We start from the raw sequence: 18,551 nt of genomic DNA, 5'->3' as shown, positions 1-18,551 counted from the left end.
TGGGGGGCAGAGAGGAACAATGGGAGCATAAGGGGACCCTCAGGTCCAGCCCTGCTTGGGGAGACCTACTGTTATTGGCGCTGTTCCTCTGGACCTGAGGTTTCCACTTCTCTTCTACAACAGCAGGTGGCGATCGGGACTGGTTGGAGGCGATGTTGTTTTCGTTGTCAGCTGTGGGCACAAAGGGGACAGTGTGTAACCTGGAAGGGTAAGAGTCCTGTTGACGAAGAAGACAAGAACTAGAGTGTGGTGGGTAACAGCAGAATGTGGCCACTGGGACTCAGGCTTGGTTTAAAATCCTGGCTCCTCCTTAGACAACTATCTATGCTTGCAAAGCCTCATTTTCATCATTTGGAAAAACTAAGGTAATCATATGGACATTACACTATGGCTGATAGGACTAACAAGAGCGAATCCAGGAAGAGCTGAGCACAGTGTGTGGTATGGAGCAAACTCTCTGGAAATGGGAAGCACTGGATCCCAAGCCTGGCTGGGAACCCCACACCTACTCCCTCCACACAACCTCAGAGTTCTAGCTGATATACAGGGAAGGGAGTACCGGTCACACCCCCCAAGTGGCCAAAAACTCCTCATGCTCTCTCACTTCCTCAAAGTTTGCATTTTTAAAGTATATTTACTAGAAATTTTATTAAATGAACAAAACAAAACCAAAGCCATGTGTGACACAAAGTACCAAATTACCAACCCCCTCACTGTGAGACATGGAAACTGAAGCTCGGATATAAGAAAAGATCACAGAGAAAGCAGCAGCAGGGCTGGGACATAATCCCAGGTTCCCAGTTCCTGGATGTGTCCTCCACATACTTCTCTAGTTTTTGTTAATTGCACATATGCAGTTGTATCCAGTTATAAGTAATTGGTATATGCCTATTCTCCTGGATGCATGGTTACTCCTTGACATGTTTATGGGATCAATTCTGAATAGGACATGGTCTGAGTCACATTCTTGTCACTACACATGGCCATATGTACTTCTATCATATACGATATACCACAGCTTGCTTAACCACACTCCCAAGTCCTAGGTTTCTGGCTCTGCTGTTTTCAATATTACTGTTCTGCTATGAACCTGGCTGCCTAATTGTGATCCTGTGATGTAATAATCCAGCAACATAAAGGATTCCATACCATGACCAAGTGGGATTTACTCCAGGAGTATAGTTGATTAAACATACAAAAATAAATGTAATACACCATGCTAATGGAGTAAAGGACAAAAATCACATGGTCATCTTAATAGATGCAGAAAAAGCATTTGACAAAATCTAACACCCTTTTCATAATAAAAACACTCAATGAACTAGGAATCGAAGCGAAGTTTTCCAACCTAATAAAGAGCATCTACCAAAACCCCACAGCTAACATCATGCTTACTGAGGAAACACTGAAAGTTTTCTCCGTAAGATCAGGAACAAGGTAAGAACATTCACTCTCACTCTCATTTCTTCTATTCAACATGTAGAGTCATGTTGGACATATATTCTGAGAAATGTGTTGTTAGGAGATTTTGTCATTGGGCAAACATCATAAAGTGTACTTACACAAACCTAGATGGTATATCCTATTATACACCTAGTTATACGGTATAGCCTACTGCTTCTAGGCTATGAACCTGTACAGTGTGTTACTGTACTGAATACTTCAGGCAACTGTACCACAATGGTAAATATTTGTGTATCTGAACATAAAAAAGGTATAGTAAAGATAGGATATTATAGTTTTATGGGACCACTGTCACATATGCAATCCATTATGTACATCATGTGGTGCATGGCTGTATTAGAAATTCTAGCTAGAACAATTAGGTAAAAAAAGAAAAACATCCAGATTGGAATGGAAGAAGTAAAATGATCTCTAACTGCAGATGACATGATTGTGTATATAGAAAATCTTATGGAATCCACATACATACAAAACAATTAGAACTAATAAACGATTTCAGCAAGGGTGCAGGATACAAGATCAATATATAAAACAAAATGACAGTTTTCTGTACTAGTGATAAACATTCCAAAAGCTGAGTTAAGAAAACAATTCCATTTATAATAGCTTTGAAAATAATTAAGATTAAATTTTAAAAAGTATAAGAATCAAACACTGAAAACTAAAACACTGTTGAAATAACTCAAGTAAGACCTAAGTAAATGAAAAGATATTCCATGTTCATGGACTGGAAGACTTACTGTTAAAATATTAACTCTTTCAGTCCATGAACATGGAATGTCCCAACTCATCTAGATTAAACACAATCCTTATCAAAATCCATATTGTTGTTGTTTTTCTGCAAAAACTGACAAGCTGATCCTGAAATTCATACGGAAATGCAAGAGATACAGAATAGCCAAAACAATTTAGAAAAAGGACAAAGTATACTGGGGGAATATACTTCCTGATTTCCAAACTACTACAACGCTACAGTAATTAAGACAGTATAATACTGGCACAGGATAGACATACAGATCAATGGAATACAACTGGAAACACAGAAATAAACACCTACATCTATGGTCAACTGAGTTTTGACAAGGTTATCAGGACAATTCAATGGGGGAAAATAATGGTCTTTTCTACAAATGGCGCTGGGACAACTAGATACCCACATGTAAAAGAATGAAATTGGACTCCCGCCTCACACACATATAAAAATAAACTCAAAATGGAATACAGACCTAAATGTAAGAGCTAAAACTACAAAATTCTTAGAGGTTTATAAGGGAGCATATGAACTGATTAAGTCTTTGTGACCTTAGGTTAGGTAGTGGTTTCTTGATACCACTGCCTGGATATGGCACCAAAAGCACAGAGAAAAATAGATGAAAGGACTTCAAAATTAAAAACTTTTATACTTTGAAGGACATCAAGAAAGTAAAAAGACAAGACACAGAATGGGAAAGATATTTGCAAATAATCTATAGGAAACTTGTATCTAGAATATATGAAGAACTCTCACAATTCAATAATAAAAGGATACAAAAAAACAATTAAAAATGGGCAAAGGCTGTTCACTGATATCATATACCTAGAAAACCCTAAAGACTTGTCCAAAAAGCTCCTAGAACTGATAAATGAATTCAGTAAAGTTTCAGGATACAAAAATCAATGTACACAAATCAGTAGCACTGCTATATACCAGCAGTGACCAAGTTGAGAACTAAATCAAGAATTCAACCCCTTTTACAAAAGCTGCCAAACAAAACAAAACAAAACAAAAAAACAACGTAGGAATACACTTAACCAAGGAGGTGAAAGACCTCTACAGGGAAAACTACAAAACACTGCGGAAAGAAATCACAGATGACACAGACAAATAGAAACACATCCCGTGCTCATGGATGGGTAGAGTCAATATCGTGAAAATGACCATATTGCCAAAAGCATCTACAAATTCAATGTGATTCCCATCAAAACAACATCATTATTCTTCACAGAACTAGAAAAAACAATCCTAAAATTTAAATGGAACCAAAAAAGAGCTCGCACAGCCAAAGCAAAGCTAAGAAAAAAGAACGAATCTGGGGACAACACATTACCGGACTTCAAACTAAACTACAAGGCTATAGTCACCAAAATGGCATAGTACTGGCATAAAAATAGGCACATAGACCAGTAGAACAGAATAGAGAATCCAGAAATAAAGCCAAATACAGCCAACTTATCTTCGACAAAGCAAACAAAAACATAAAGTGGGGAAAGGACACCCTATTCAACAAATGGTGCTGGGATAATTGGCTAGCCACATGCAGAAGAATAAAACTGGATCCTCATCTCTCACCTTACACAAAAAATCAATTCAAGATGGATCAAAGACTTAAATCTAAGGCCCGAAACCATAAAAATTCTAGAACATCAGAAAACCACTTCTAGACACTGGCTTAGGCAAAGACCTTCATGACCAAGAACACAAAAGCAAATGCACAAAAAACATAGATAGATAGATGGGACCTAAACACAAAAGCTTCTGCACAGCAAAAGAAATAATCAGCAGAGTAAACAGATAACCCACAGACTGGGATAAAATCTTTGCAAATGCATCTGACAAAGGACTAATATCCAGAATCTATGAGGAATTCAAACAAATCAGCAAGAAAAAAATAAACAATCCCATCAAAAAGTGGCCTAAGGATATGAATAGATAATTCTCAAAAGAAGATAAATGAACGACCAACAAACATGAAAAAATGCTCAACATCACTAATGATCAGGGAAATGCAAATCAAAGCCACAGTGCAGTACCATCTTATTCCTGCAAGAATGGCCATAACTTAAAAATCAAAAAATAATAGATGTTGGCAGGGATGTGGTGGAAAGGGAACACTTTTACTAGGACAACCACTATGGAAAACGCATGGAGGTTCCTTAAAGACCTAAAAGTAGATCTACCATTTCTTCCAGCAATCCCATTACTGGGTATATCTTCTTTGGAGAAATGTGTATTCAGATCCTTTGCCAATGTGGTCAATGAGCACAGGAACAGATGCTCAACATTATTAGCTGTCAGAAAAATGTAAATCAAAACCACAATGAAATGCCATTTCACATGCACTAGGATGGCTATTATCAAGAAGGAAGATGATAAAAGGTATAGACAGGGATTTAGAGAAATTAGAATCTTCATACACTGCTGGTAGAAATGTAAAAATGGTGCAGCTACTTGAGGAAACAATCTGGTGATTCCTCACAGGATTAAACAGAATTACCTTACAGCTCAGTATCTCCACTTTCAGGTATATACCCAAGAGAGTTAAAAACATGTACATGACTTGTACATGAATGTTCATAGCAGCATTATTCATAATAGCCCCAAACTGGAGATCTACATGACCATCAGTTGGTGAATGGATAAACAAATTGTGATATATTTAGACAATGAAATACAACTCAGCAAAATAAAGGAATTATTGATAACACAGAACATGGACAGACCTCAAAAGTATGCTAAGTGAAAGAAGTTAGACACAAGAGGCTAAATACTGTAGAACTCCATATGTAATAAAATCCACTAAAGGCAAAACTACAATGAAAGAAAGCAGGTGTTAGTTGCCAGTAGCTAGGGTAGGAGAAAGGGAATGACTGCAAAGAGGCATGAAGAAACTTTCTGGGTTGATGGTAATATTATTTTTACATTTTAGAGACAGGGTCTTGCTCTGTCACCCCAGGCTGGAGTGCAGTGGTACCAGGAAAGGAAGAAAGGAAGAAACCAGGAAAGGAAGAAAGGAAGAAACCAGGGTAGGAAGGAAGGAAGGAAGGAAGGAAGGAAGGAAGGAAGGAAGGAAGGAAGGAGGGAAGGAGGGAAGGAGGGTAAGGAGGGAAGGAGGGAAGGAGGGAAGGAGGGAAGGAAGGAAGGAAGGAAGGAAGGAAGGAAGGAAGGAAGGAAGGAAGGAAGGAAGGAAGGAACAAACCAGGTGTGGTCATCTCCAAAATCCTAAACTCATGAGCTGCCAGCTTGCTTGCTGTCTGTCAAGTCTCCCAATCCCTCTTAGCTGTGGTCTTCCTGGCTGTACTTCAATGAGGAGGCTGAAAGAGATGACCTCTGAGAGGGCTTCCATCTCTGCTAATCTTCCTTCAGGGTCTACCTGAGGCTGCACAGGGTGGATGTTGAGAGCGTGGGCTCTGGAGTTCACTGCGAGAGCTGGAATCCTATCCATAGCCTGCCACTGTGACTGCATAGCCTTGGACAAGTTACTTAACCAATTTGTGCCTCCGTTTCGTCAGCTATGAAGCAGAGCTGTTATGGGCACTTAACTCTGAGGGTTGTTCTGAGAATTAAATGAGTGAATATATGTAAAAGTCTTAGAACAAGGCCTGGCGCCAAGTAAAAGCTCAAATGCTATTGGATGCTTTTATTTTAGGAGATGTGCAACTTTGGGCCAGTGATTATGTTCTTTGAGCCTCGGTTTCATCATCTGCATAATGGGGATGAAAATGTCAACTAGCTAATCAGGAAGATCTGATGAAATAACCTGTGTAAAGCTCTCAGTACCACAAGTGACGCATAGAAAGCACTTGCAAAATTTTAGTTATCTTTGGTATTATTACTGCCAAAGCACGCTTCTCCAACGTCACCAAGGCACGCCAGGTTTTCCTATAGCACAGAAAGGAAGTTTATTAGCGGGAATTACCCTGTGCCATTCAGCAGCCCCATAATGAGATTGGTGTTATTCAAGGCTGATCCTCCTTATCGGCGGCGCTGTGAACTGCGCAGCTCATGATGCTTAATTTCTCTCTATGGAGCGAAGCCTTTAATCCCGATTCAGGGTGGCTGGGATTCAGCCTGGCTTTGCGCTTGATTGCCGGCCAGGCATTCTCTGGCTGCGCTGAACCAGAACAAAGCAGCCCGCGGCTCCACTCTGAAAACAAGTCAAGATGCTTGGGAGAGGTGGGGCCACCTCAAGGCTCAGCCCTGATTTGCATTTTAATGGTCTCCAGGGATGGGAAAGCACTGGCACCCAGGCTCTTCCCTAATCACAGCTCAGCTTCCAGAAGCTGGCAGGGCGCGGGCAGAGTGCGGAGGCTTCAGAGGAAGAGTGCAGGAGGCTGTGCTGTGGGAGTCTCAGGACCAGGTGATATGTTCAGGCAGGACCGGGGGTCCTGCTTCCCCATGGGATCTAAACACCTTGAGCTGGCATTCAAGGCCTTCCCTGGTGAGGCACGGCTGACGACAAAGGAAAGCAGGGGGTGGCAAGCGAGGTGTGGGGTAGGTTGCTGGAGACAGGGGATTTTCAGGCCCTTTAGAGATGGAGACACAGCTTCCTGCAGGAGGTCACACAGTACCCAGACACACCAGTTAGAGCAGGTCTCCGAGGCAAGTGCCTTGGCTGCAACTCCAGAGCTCTGTCTTGATTTTAAGTTCATTAGAAATAAATAATAGGCTCCCCCAAAAGATCATGTGATTTTATGCCTAGTATACAGCAGATACCCAATTAATATATGCTGGATGAATGAGTGAATGACAGAGACTACACTAACAGAACAGTACTTAGCCTAAAAGAGATTCTAGTACTGTAATACTCTATGCTAGTCAGGCCAGACCTGGGAGATGACGTGAAAGATTTGTACAATAACAATAACAGGTGAAATAACAGCAGGTACCAATTACTGAACCCCATTATATGTCAGGGACTTCTCACCCATTATTTCTAATGCCTCTAGAGAATTTCTCTGGGGAAAGGGGTGGAGGGACAGCTAGCTGCCTCCCCAGACTCATGCTTCCCTTTGCAGAGTGTCCAGCTGTGCTGGGACAGTGGCTCTGGACATGCTTCCGCTCATGGATTCAGGCTGGTCATGTGACTAATTCTCCACACTGGAATTTGAGCATCTACAGGTGTCATTTGTGGTCTGAAATGGTAAAGAAGTGTGCCTGCTCCACAGCCTCTCTCTCCATCCACAAAGAGAGAGGACGCCGAAGATCTAGAGGAGGATGGAGCCACAAGAAAAAAGAGCCTTGGTCCCTGAATGACCATGTGGAAGCCACCTAACGAGGTCATGTGCATTGGGCTATAATGTGAGTAAGAAGTAAATGATCTGTATGTGTAACCACTGAGAATGTGGAATTACTGACTTATTCCAGCAAATAGTGTCTCCCTAAGACTTGTGTTATGCTGTGGTGAAATATAATAAAAAGGTTGCCTGGAGAGCAGATGACTGCACCTGTAGCTCTAGAGCAGTGGTTCTCAAAGGGTTAGTCCCTGAACCAGTAGCATCAGCACTGTCTTAAGACTTACCAAAAATGCAAATCCTAGTCCTCACCTCTGCAGACCTACAGAACCAGAAATTCACAATGGAGTCTAGAAATCTGTGCTCCAGCCAGCCTCCTGGTGATTCTGATGTGTCCTCAAGTTTGGACAGAATTGCATTCTGGGACATAGGGTGTTAGTGAATGAGACTCTGCTCTGAGGCGGGCCTTAGCCCAGTTTGCCTTGGGCTGCATGTCTCTCCATCCCCACCTTCTGCCTCTGCTCATCTTGATCTCAAACCATGTTCTATTTCCACCTGCACATTTCGCTTCCAGGCTAGCTCCTACTTGGCCTTTAGGCCCAGCCAAGAGGCCACCACCTCCAGGAAGTCTTTTCAATTCTGTCCCATCTCTCTGTGTTCCCACAGAGCCTGTGCTGCCTCCCCACCGCCCCCGCCTGCAGAGCACAGACCAGCCTGTGCTAATAACTGACTGACTGGGGCTCCCTGCAAGCAGGTTCCATGTCCTGTGAGCATTCTTTCCAGGAAAGAGCGGTCTTCCCCAGGCGCCTCAGGTCAGGCCCTAACCATCTCTTCCGTTTGCAGGAACTGAGGAAGGGGAGGGGGAGAGGAGCTGTATCCCTGGTGGGCAGCTGGGCCCCTTACCTGCGTGGGATTGCATGTGCTCCAACAGGTTGTTGTAGAACTGGAACTGGATCCCACAGGCGCCACAGGTGTAGGGTTCTGGAGGGAGAAATGAGGTAGCCGCGTGAGGGGTGGAACCAACGCAGACACCTTCTGCTGGGCTGCAGGCAGCTTTGCAAGTGGGAACCCAAACACACACTGGGTCTCTGTGCTCAGGGCTCCAGGCCCAGCCTGCTTGCCTCCCCTGTCACTAGACCCATGAGGGAGAGGCTGGGGGAAGGAACGATGGAGAGAGAAAGCCATGCAGAGAGAGACCATTAGCTCAATTGAGCAGCTATTTATTGAGTGCTTACTGCGTGCCAGCCACTGTTCTGCACACTTGAGATGGGGGTAGCGGGGACAACATCAACATCAACAGACCAACGGCCCTCTCAGGGCAGAGACCGAGTCTCATGGTGTCACACCCCAGCTCTCTCTGTGGAACCACATGAGGTCACTATTTGCCAAGGGAACAAATGAATGAATGTATGAATGAACAAGAACCAAGGTAACAGACAAAAGGGAAGCAAGAAGGAAAAGGGTAGGAAGTGGAAAAAGCCACAGAGAAGCACGAGGAAGTGGGGATCCGATGGGGAAAGGGAGGAGGAGAGGGAAGGAGGAGTGAGGAAGGGCACGCGTAGGAACAGGTGCAAGGGGCGCAGGGGCCTGGATCACTCAGCTCTCTGCTCTCAGCACTCACGTCAGTGCCTGGCAGAGAAGAGGGAGGAGAGAAGGAAGAGGAAAAAGAAAGAGGGGTGGGAAGAAGAGCAAGGAAAAGAAGAAAAAGGAGGGCTGCAATGGGGCTCGGAAGAGGTGTCCTGAGGCTGCCCAATGACCGTGAATGGGAAGGCCTGAGCTCCTGCCAGGGCTGGGGCAGCAGAGCCAAGGTTGCTGCTCGTTAGGGCTCTGCCCTACTCCATCCAAACTGCTCCACCCGCCCAGGGCTAGACCTCAGCCTGCCTCCACCAGCTGCCGGGTCTGCCCGGGAGGGCAGCCCAAGGCCCATCTCACACAGCCTGGAGGTTCCAGGAGCACGTGGCTGGTTGAGTTCCTTCCCTGCCCTGCCCTGCCCTGCCTTGCCCTCTCCAGCCCCCCGACAGGACCATCACTTACTCTGTAGGAGAGGGAAAGGGTTGGAAATCAGGGGACTTGCAGTTTCTGCAAAAGAGAAACAGTTTAGCCATCTCTTCTAGTTCTGCTGTTCTGTGCTGATCGTCATAATTTTTATTCTTAATAACCAGTGAGCCAGATGGGGCTTTCAGAGGAGCAGGGAGCATCTGAGGGGCAGGCTTACAATCTGGGGTGGGGTTGCGGGGAGGCTTGACATAGAGGCCATGTCTTTCAGAGGATCAAGGTTTAATTACTGTGGGTGCTGGGGCCACCAGGCAGGGCAAGACAAGTCACTGCCATCCCTCCAGGACACCCTTCACTCTGAAACAGTGAGGCCACATGAGTACCGGTGACAAGACATCCTTGCACGGCAGCTCACTTCGGGACAGGGAGCTGGCAGCTCCTTCTAGGTTCTGGCACCAGGGTGGGGATGTTTGGTACCAAACACCAGAGCAGCCATCGAAAGCGGCTGTGCTTTGGAGGGCTCCTGCTGGCTGGCATCTCTCCCTCACTTCTTGGCACTGCCAGAGAGGTTGGCAAGCCTCAAACGCAGCAGGCAGCACAGCGGGGCCAGATGGACGAGATGGGGAATCCTGGCTCCAACACTTATAATCTGGGGGACCTGGGGCAGCAATCTACCTTTCCTGAGCCTCAGTTTCCCACTCTAAAAAGTGGGGATAACAATAACATTGACCCGCACGGGGCTGTGGTAAGGAGGAAGACAGGTAAGACATATAAAGCTCTGAACACATGCCAGGCACACAGTAAGCGCTCAATAAATGGCGGCTGCCAACAGCAGCAGCAGCAGTGCTTGCACTATCATTCCCGATTGTGAATATTAGTTCTGGGGGCAGGGGACACACAGAGGGTGCAGCATGGCTTGGCTGGGAGCACAGGGCACACCCGAGACCTTGGTTCCAGCCCGGCGCTGCTACTTATTCTGTGTGGCCTTGGGCAAGTCACTCCATCCCTTTCAGGCCCACCTCTTGGAGAGGTTGTGTAGATTACATTGTTCAAAACCTCATTTCCTTCCACAGAGCAGTCATCAAATCACTTGGTTTACTTAAAAAATTAAAATGATCAACTATCAACACCAAAAAACCCTAACATCTGAGTATGTAATCTGTGCCAGGCACTCACTGAATGTTTACAACCGCCACGGGGCTATGTGTGTTCGTCAAGCCACTTTATAGCAGAGGAGGGATTCAGAGACTAGCCTAAGTCACTAGTTAGCAAGTGGTGGAGTTGGGTTCACATGTGAGTAAGAGCCCGAAGTGGAGCTCCTGTTACTAGGCAGATGCCTCCACACTCAAGTCTGGGCTCCTGGTTGTCTCAGAGGGTCCCCAATGGTTGTGATGTGTTCATCACCTGTCCACACCCAGGCAGTGCCCAGCCCAGTGCCTGGCACAGGCTGACACCTAATATGTAGTGAATTAAACTTCAACCATGCAAGAAAGTGAGTGGGTGCCTTCCCCTAATGTAACCACAGTGTGAGAATTCCTCTCCCCTCCTGCCCTGCCTCTCAGGGTACAGACTAGCTTGCTGTGTTCTGCTCCGACAGAGGCTGTTGGTGACCAGCCAGGGCCCCCGCAGGCTGACCCTGGGTCTGGTGGGAGAGGCCCCTTGGCTGCTGCTCTGGACATTCGAGGGCTTTGTCGCGGTCCTGCATGAGGCAGGCCATCAGGGGGCGCCAGAGACCTCAGTTTAAACCCGCTTAAGCAGGTAGGGACTGGAAGGGAATCTTCGTTCTAATGGCTCCACGGCCAAAATGAAACCAGAACTTGGGGCCTCTGGCTCTCACAGCTCTCTCTCTCTCTCTCTGTCTCTCATTTTGAGACAGAGTCTTGCTCTGTCACCCAGGCTGGAGTGCAGTGGTGTAATCTTGGCTTACTCTAACCTCTGCCCCCTGGGTTCAAGCGATTCTCCTGCCTCAGCCTCCTGGAGCTGGGATTACAGCTACTGTATTTTTAGTAGAGGTGGGGTTTCACCATGTTGGCCAGGTTGGTCTCTAACTCCTGACCTCAAGTGACCCACCCACCTCGGTCTCCCAAAGTGCTGGGATTACAGGCATGAGTCACGGCGCGCGGTCTCTTTAGAGCTCTTTCTACTGTACTTCCTTTGCTTCTCCTGTAAACAAACTGGCTGAGACGTCTACCCTAAACATATAGCAGTGGCTCTCTCAGGCCCAACCATCTGGGGTCAGCTGAGTTGATGCCGCAGGCTATGGGGAGGGGTGTTGCTCTCTCCATGGGGGAGACAGAGAGGAGGCACTGCCCATTGATGCCCAAGGCTCAGAGGAATGTCCCTGGAAGAAAGGGCCCCTCCTGCCTCTGCAGTCTCCCTCTAATTCCCTACTACCGGCCTCCTCCCAACAAGATCCATCATGCACCACAAAGACCCCAGCCCACAGGGTGCTGCCGCACAGGATGGCCGTCAAGGGGCACGCTCACCGCTGGAGTTCTGTGAACTGCTGTTCGTCTCTTCAAAGTGGTTTTGTGCTTTGCCTTCTACTCTCCGACTGAAAGCGCTTTCTGCTGGGTGGGGGACAGGAGAGACAAAGAACACAATGGTGATTGGTCAGCACTAGGTCTCAAGGGAGGGGTAGGGTGGGCGAAGGCCAAGGACTCTGCTGGGCCAACCAGCTCTCATAAGGGCTCCGAGACCCCAAGTCAGACCTCCCCAGGCTCCTCTGAGTGGCCTAGTCCCTTGGCAGGGCCGCAAGAGACCCTCCTGGCAGGGCCCAGGAGGCCAAGGCACAGGGTTGGGGGAGGGGTGACATGCCCCAAAACACACAGATGAAATCCAGCTGGAGAGCAGATGGCAAATGGGCCTGAGTCTCCCATCTTTGGCTCCCATAGAGCCACATTTCTGACACCAAGTCATTAGATCTACCGCCCACCACTCCCTGTCAGATTCTGCTGCCACAGGCCCCACCAAAGGGCAGAGATGATGACAGCATGTTTTCCGGTGATTCCAGCTCCATCAGCTAGGTGGTCCCTCGTGACGGGGAGGGCATCCTGGAACAGACGGCGTGACAGGGAGAGCCGGGGCAGCCCCACACCCCCAGAGGCCAAACCCAGGCAAAGTCTGGTCGGTGTTCACCCAGCGGAAGGGATGGGTTCCCCCTGAGTGACTATTGGGGTGTCTCTGCTTACAGGCTGCCATCTACCTGAGTGGCCTGCCCTCTCCCAGCACACTCTCTGGAAACCCTGCAATGCAGAGATAGGGTCCAACCAGGTGGAAAACCATGAGTTTATCCCCCACCCCCACCTGCAGAAGGTATTGAAACAGATGATCCGAGCTGGAAGACAGCCCAGCTTTTCCAAGGCGCTCTTGGCATGAGGGGGATGCCAGATGATCCAAGAGATAAAGACCTCAGGGAAGAAGTCGATTTGGGATGTGCAGCTGACCCAGTCCATTTCTTAAGGAGAAACAACTTGCCCAAAGATATCAAAGGCTCCGAGAAGTCTGCCCGGAAAGAGACCCATTTAGGTTTACTTAACCCAGCCTTCCCCAAACATCAGAGGGGTTCCCACAGAACCCCATTTTTAAAACATTACATTCTGAAATATCTCACAAAATTGGTGATCTTGAGAATGCACTTTGGGAAACAGCACTCTCACCTGGTCCACCCTGCTCCGGAAGAGCAAGTACTTAGTTTGTGGGCGCCAGGGTTGCGGATGGTCACGGGGATGATGGGAAAGGAAGCCAGAGGCAGCGCCTGCAGGCCCTGCCCAATTCCCACCTCCCTCTGACCCCCGTCATCCCACTGTAACAATGTCTCCTGACACAGGCTCCTTCCTGCAGAGGCTGCAGCTAACATTACAAGGACGACCCTCCCTTCAAAATGTGTCTGTGAAATGCCTGGGCTGACAGTCCCAGGGAGCATCTACAAATTGGCACAGAAGGCCCCTCTGTTCTTAGTCTAGGGAAAGTGGGGTGGGGGGCTCTCGTTCGCTGAGTACTTCCTATGTACCAGGCACTGGACCAGATACTTTACATCCATGGTCCCTTTAATTCTCCCAAGAGCCCTGTGAGGGCTGCACTGTCTTTCCCATTTCACAGGTGAAAAAACAGAGGAAAGAGTGAGATTGTCAAGTTCCTAGGGTTGGATGTGCTCCTAACCCTCCCAGATGGCAGAATCAGACTTCACTTTGGGGGCAGGTGCTTCCTTTTGAAAAAGGCCTAGGGTAGAGAAGTGACTGCCTACCCCATCTTCATCCTTGTGTACGTCGGGTGACTGGTACTCATCTATGGAGGACTTCTGACCAGCATGCTGGTAGAACTTACACAATTGAGGTTGCAAACTCTTACACTGCTCAGCTGATAATGCACATTTTGAATAGCTTTCCTTGCCACAAGTACCTCTGGCTGAAAAATCAACGTGCAGTACCGGAGGTGAAATCCCATACAGGGACATGCCCATACACACACGAAGGGCCACTTATTCCAGGACGAGGAGGTCACTGACAGCTTCTTCCTCAACCACACACTATCTTACCTCCCATGCAGGCTCCTGCTCCCAACCGGATGCCCTCAGACCTGCCCAGCTGGTGAATCCAGAGGTGACCCCCACCCACAAGGCTTCCAAGGCACATGAAGGCAGCCTGAGGCCTGTCCCGTAGCTTGCTGAATGCCTACTCAGAGACACTGAAGCTGGAGACCGACCACGTACCACACCCTGTGGGCCACCCTCTGCAGAAACCGCGGGCATAAAACCCAGCCACAAAGTGCAAGAGAGAAAGCAAGATTTAAAAGCCATGATTCCATCATTTAGTGGAGCCAATATCTATCACCAATAAGACCGTGATGACCAATCTGCTTCTAACTAATTTATGCTACTGTTGAAAAACACAATGGCTACTGGCTTTTCTTAACACGGTACCTGAAAAACCATGACCTTCCAGGCTGATTGACTACCCTCTTTTTGGGAGATCTAAGCACAACAAACATATCTTCAAAGAATCACACCCTCGCCCAAAATTAGCCTCCTGAACTAAGGAGTTAAGGAAAGCACGGCTTAATCACTCGGCTGGGTTGTCAGGCACCGAATGAACCAAGTGGTTCCTTTACCTGAGTTCTCACCTTGATCATCTATTTATTTAAGAAATGACTTCGGTCTCCTGAGGACAACTGAAGGGCCCACGGTCCCAGAAGCACCACATCATCACTCTGCCCTACAACCCCCAAGTCCCGGCAGGTGGCCCAGGACTGGTTCCATCCAAGCGGGAATCTAAGAATTCCTGACTGCTGCTCCTCAGCACACAGTGTGTCTGGCCAGTTTTCCTGGAGGAAATAACTTCTCGGAACTTTTTACTGTCTGTTTACCCCTCTGGAGCCAGAGTCCTTTGCAGTGTGAACTGAGGAAATGGTTGGCATCCACTGATTTCGTGCTGGGCTTATATCTCATGGAGGAGTTTCATGGGTAGTGCCACAGAAGGGGAGCGCAAGAGACCGGAGATCTAGGTTGACCACCCGGCTTATCCTGCTTTGTTGAGAGCAGATCCTTGTTGAAACAAATTTTTTTAAAATTAAGTTTTCTGAAAGGTGGGAAATGCACACTCATGCCAACAGGGTCCAGGCAGGCAACAGAAACAGATGAACTGGGTTGGATGTAAGACAGACAACACTGTGATCACAATGAGAAATAACACCTGCCACATGGCCACATTGTTGGGGAGGCAGTAGAGAGTGGTGGGGATGTGGCGAAGTGGAGAGCATACACTCTATTCAAGGAGGCAGCCAATTGTTGCCCTGTAGAAAAGTGAGTCCAGGACTGCCAGATCTGACTTTTCAATGTCAGGTAGAAATCAAAAGTTTTACATAAAATTTGATGTTCAAAAGCTGGCAACTAACTCAAAACATTTTTAAACCTTGTGAAGAACAGGCCCCTTAGGCCATGATTTGGGAAAAAAAATTCTACTACTTAAAAACAAAAGTTTGCAAACCTCCTTGTACAACCCTCTGATTTAAGGTGAGAAGACTCGGCTCAGAAATGTCAGGTGGCTTGCCATGGTCACAGAGCCAGCCAGAGGCAGAGCGGGACTCAGATTTGTCCCAGATCACTATGGGACTGCCACTCTCACTCTTGCAAGGGAACAACAACCCCAGGCACAGCTGTGGCAGGTGGTGAGAAGGGCAGGGGTGGAGAAAGTGTGGGGGTCACATAGGCCGTTGGTACCTGCGGTTGCCTTGCTTGCCGGAGATCCCGAATTTGGAGTGCGGAACGTCTGGGTTTGGGTGGCTGGAGGGGTGCGGTGTAAGAGGGTGGCGCATCGGACCACGGAGGCCGGAGCTTTTTTCCCCGACTGGTTCGTCTGGGTCTTCGCTGCCACGAAGCGTGGAGATGGGGAGACCTCTGGATGTGAACACTCTGAGCCCGTGTCTGGATCATCTGGTGGCTCCCACCCGGGGGCAGTACCTGAGAGGGTCACGCTCTCAGTCCCCGAGGGCCCTCCCAGCTGGCAGAGTGAGTGGCCTCTCAGGCCACCAGCCCCACAGTCCAGGGTTGGGACTCTCTCTGCCCAACCTCTTCTTGTGCCACAGAGAACAGGATTCTCACTTAACTCAGAGCCAGAGAAAGTCCAGGAGTCTGGAACCTTCTGTTAGCTCATGCTTAGTTATGTGGTGGCCACCAACCAGCCCACTGTGTAGGTCACCCATAACCCTTGACCAGCCCAGTCTCTGGACTGACCAGTTCTTAGGGCATCTGAATTAGTTAACCCAGGTCCAAGTGTATCTTCTGGAATGTTGGTTTCTAAGCTCCCTTTCCATTAAAGGAAGGCTGGCTTGGAAGTTACAATAGGAAGCAGACAGGCAGGGATGTGCCGGGGCTGGGGCAAGGCAGAGGGGCCTGATGGTGCCTCCAAGGTTTTAGGGCAAGGGGCTCTGTGGCAACTTGTAGGCACTGAGTGGGAACTGTTGCTCTCAGGGGATGCTGCTCGACCCAATGCCTGACGCTTTAATTGAAATAAGTGTAGCAGTTCCCCGATGCTATCTGGGGAACCCTGCATCACCATTACCCAGGCCCCCTGTCTCCCTCACCTGAAAATTCTGTAGAAGCTGGAGTCACTGAGAACCAGGGGCTGACTCTCAAGCGGTTTCCACCTCTGGTGGTCTTGGGGGAGCATCAGTCGGCCTCATTCACCCTCCCCTGAACCCTTAGCAGTGGTGGCCAATCCCTGAACCTGGCCACACTTCCACCATAAAAATGAAAGAGGAGGGGGCAGTGGTCTTCTCCTTCAGAGATCATGCAAAATCCACAACTCTCCCTGAGGGGCAGGAAGGGCGCTAGGCAGCAAGAGGAAGGGGGGGCCCTTTGGTACTGACCAGAGGCTCATAGAACCCCCAGGAATTAGTAACACCCGAGGGTACTGTCTTGACTCAGTGCCTGGCCACAGCCCTGACCTGCCTAGAGAAGGACCTGGCTGGTGCCCCCCCTGGCCCAGGCAGGTGGAGGCAGGCCCCATTATCTCCCTGCTCCTAGCACAGCGTCCGTCCTGAGCACTGTTTGCAGAGCTCAAATGAAAGGACCCCTGGCCCACCACCTCTGCTCATTCCTGGCACAGATGGCGAAGCTCAGGCCCAAAGAAGCAGGATGCAGGGCCTTGCCCAAGGTCACAGAGGAACTGAGTGGCAAAAAGAAAAAGCCACTCTATGGTCCTTCATTTACCATGCTGGTGCGTGGGGTGAGCTGTGAGGACTGGGGCTGTCTGTTCTCTCCTGTGGAGGGTCACCCACTCCTCGCCTACAGTGGTGGCCAGATGCCGGGAGCAGGGGAGCTCTTTAGTCATGCCTCACTTAAACAAGCCCTCATCTGCCCACTCCAGCCCAGAAACAAATCCCAAGGCCTCAGTCTGCAGAAAACACTTTTGTCCCTTGTGACCTGAGCTGCCACTCTCAGGACTCTCTCTTTCTGAATCAGGAACTGACAGGTCGGTCTGGGTGGCAAAGGACACTTGTACACCTTCTCTCCCACTCTCCATCCCTCTTTCTGAGCCGAGGCCCTCAGAGGCCCTGGAGTCCCACCAGGGGACTGCTTGTCTCATAGTTTCCAAATTTTTTTTTTTTTTTTTTTTTTGGCCACAGAATGAACCGACACATTCAATGTTGCAATAGGCACCGGGAGTCCATTTCTAATATCTCTGCTGGCTTCCGGTGCAAGGTGGAGTTTGGGGACCACAGCTGGTGATTCACTGTAATGGAACCAGCCCTGAGTCTGGAGTGAGGCAAATCCACCTCTGAAGCCCAGCTCTGTAACCCTCGGCCTCCGCAATCTTGGAGACGACACCTCCCCTGTCTTGGCCTTTGTTTTCCCCCCTCGACTCCACCAACACTGGGATGATCCTCTCTGCCTAATCAGCCTCACACGGACTTTGTGGGAATCCAAGAAAGTCTCAGAAGCATCCTGAATGATAAACTGCTCTTCAAATGTAAGCAGCTATTACTGGTATTTTTCAGAGATTAAAAAAACTCCAAGGCCCAAAGGCTTATTCTGGCCACAGACATAATAAGTTTGTTGATGGCAACACACAAAGTTACTGCTGAGATGAGACAGGGCTCGAGTCTGCCGGCTGTGCAAGGATGTCTTTGGCACAAGGCCGTGCACTCCTCCGCTCTCCATGGCAGTGACCCACACAGGAACAGAGTTTCTGAGCAACAGCCTAATCAAGCTGCTTTCCCTTTGAGACCTCAGGCTCCATCCCTGCAGAATGACTCTAGGAGCCCCTCTGGATCGGCCCGCTACAGAGTCTACAATTCCTGCTATAAAGATCCTGGCGTTCTGAGGGAGAGAGCCCCCTTTTTTTCCCTGTGGCAGGGAGCTCAGGAATATGCATAAAGCACATAGTATCATAGGCCTGAGGGTATCACCTGTGTGCTCCGATCACCCTGCTTGAGACCCGCTCCCCTCTCCAGCTTCCTCGCAGGTCACTGAGCTCCTTGCCTTCTCCTATCCTACAATATCCTTTCTCTTTCAAGCTCATAGCCTTTGTGCATGCTATTCCCTCTGCCTCGAACATTCTTCCCTCCAACTTTTGACTGTTGGTCCTACATACTATACTTAA

General features: G+C 48.3%; 1 protein-coding gene across 17 annotated transcripts in view; it reads right to left on the bottom strand.

Annotated features, from left to right (window-relative positions):
• LOC105487070 (zinc finger protein 618) overlaps window positions 1-18,551 on the bottom strand; it is a 176,157-nt gene that overhangs the window by 8,489 nt on the left and 149,117 nt on the right. For 5 of the 17 annotated variants that reach the window (XM_011750352.3, XM_011750355.3, XM_071078220.1 and 2 more), the window contains 5 exons: window positions 15,668-15,907; window positions 11,937-12,020; window positions 9,490-9,534; window positions 8,359-8,436; window positions 70-171 (listed from right to left, as the gene is read on the bottom strand). In XM_011750352.3, the coding sequence (XP_011748654.2) occupies window positions 70-171; window positions 8,359-8,436; window positions 9,490-9,534; window positions 11,937-12,020; window positions 15,668-15,907 (549 nt within the window). The remainder of the gene's footprint in view (window positions 1-69; window positions 172-8,358; window positions 8,437-9,489; window positions 9,535-11,936; window positions 12,021-15,667; window positions 15,908-18,551) is intronic. The other 12 variants (XM_011750358.3, XM_011750360.3, XM_011750354.3 and 9 more) reach the window with 7 other exon arrangements.

This window comes from Macaca nemestrina, chromosome 14 (assembly GCF_043159975.1).
Source record: "Macaca nemestrina isolate mMacNem1 chromosome 14, mMacNem.hap1, whole genome shotgun sequence".
Classification (NCBI taxonomy): Eukaryota; Metazoa; Chordata; class Mammalia; order Primates; family Cercopithecidae; genus Macaca; species Macaca nemestrina.
The sequence above is the reverse complement of the archived record's forward strand: the minus strand, read 5'-3'. Positions and strand labels throughout refer to the sequence as shown.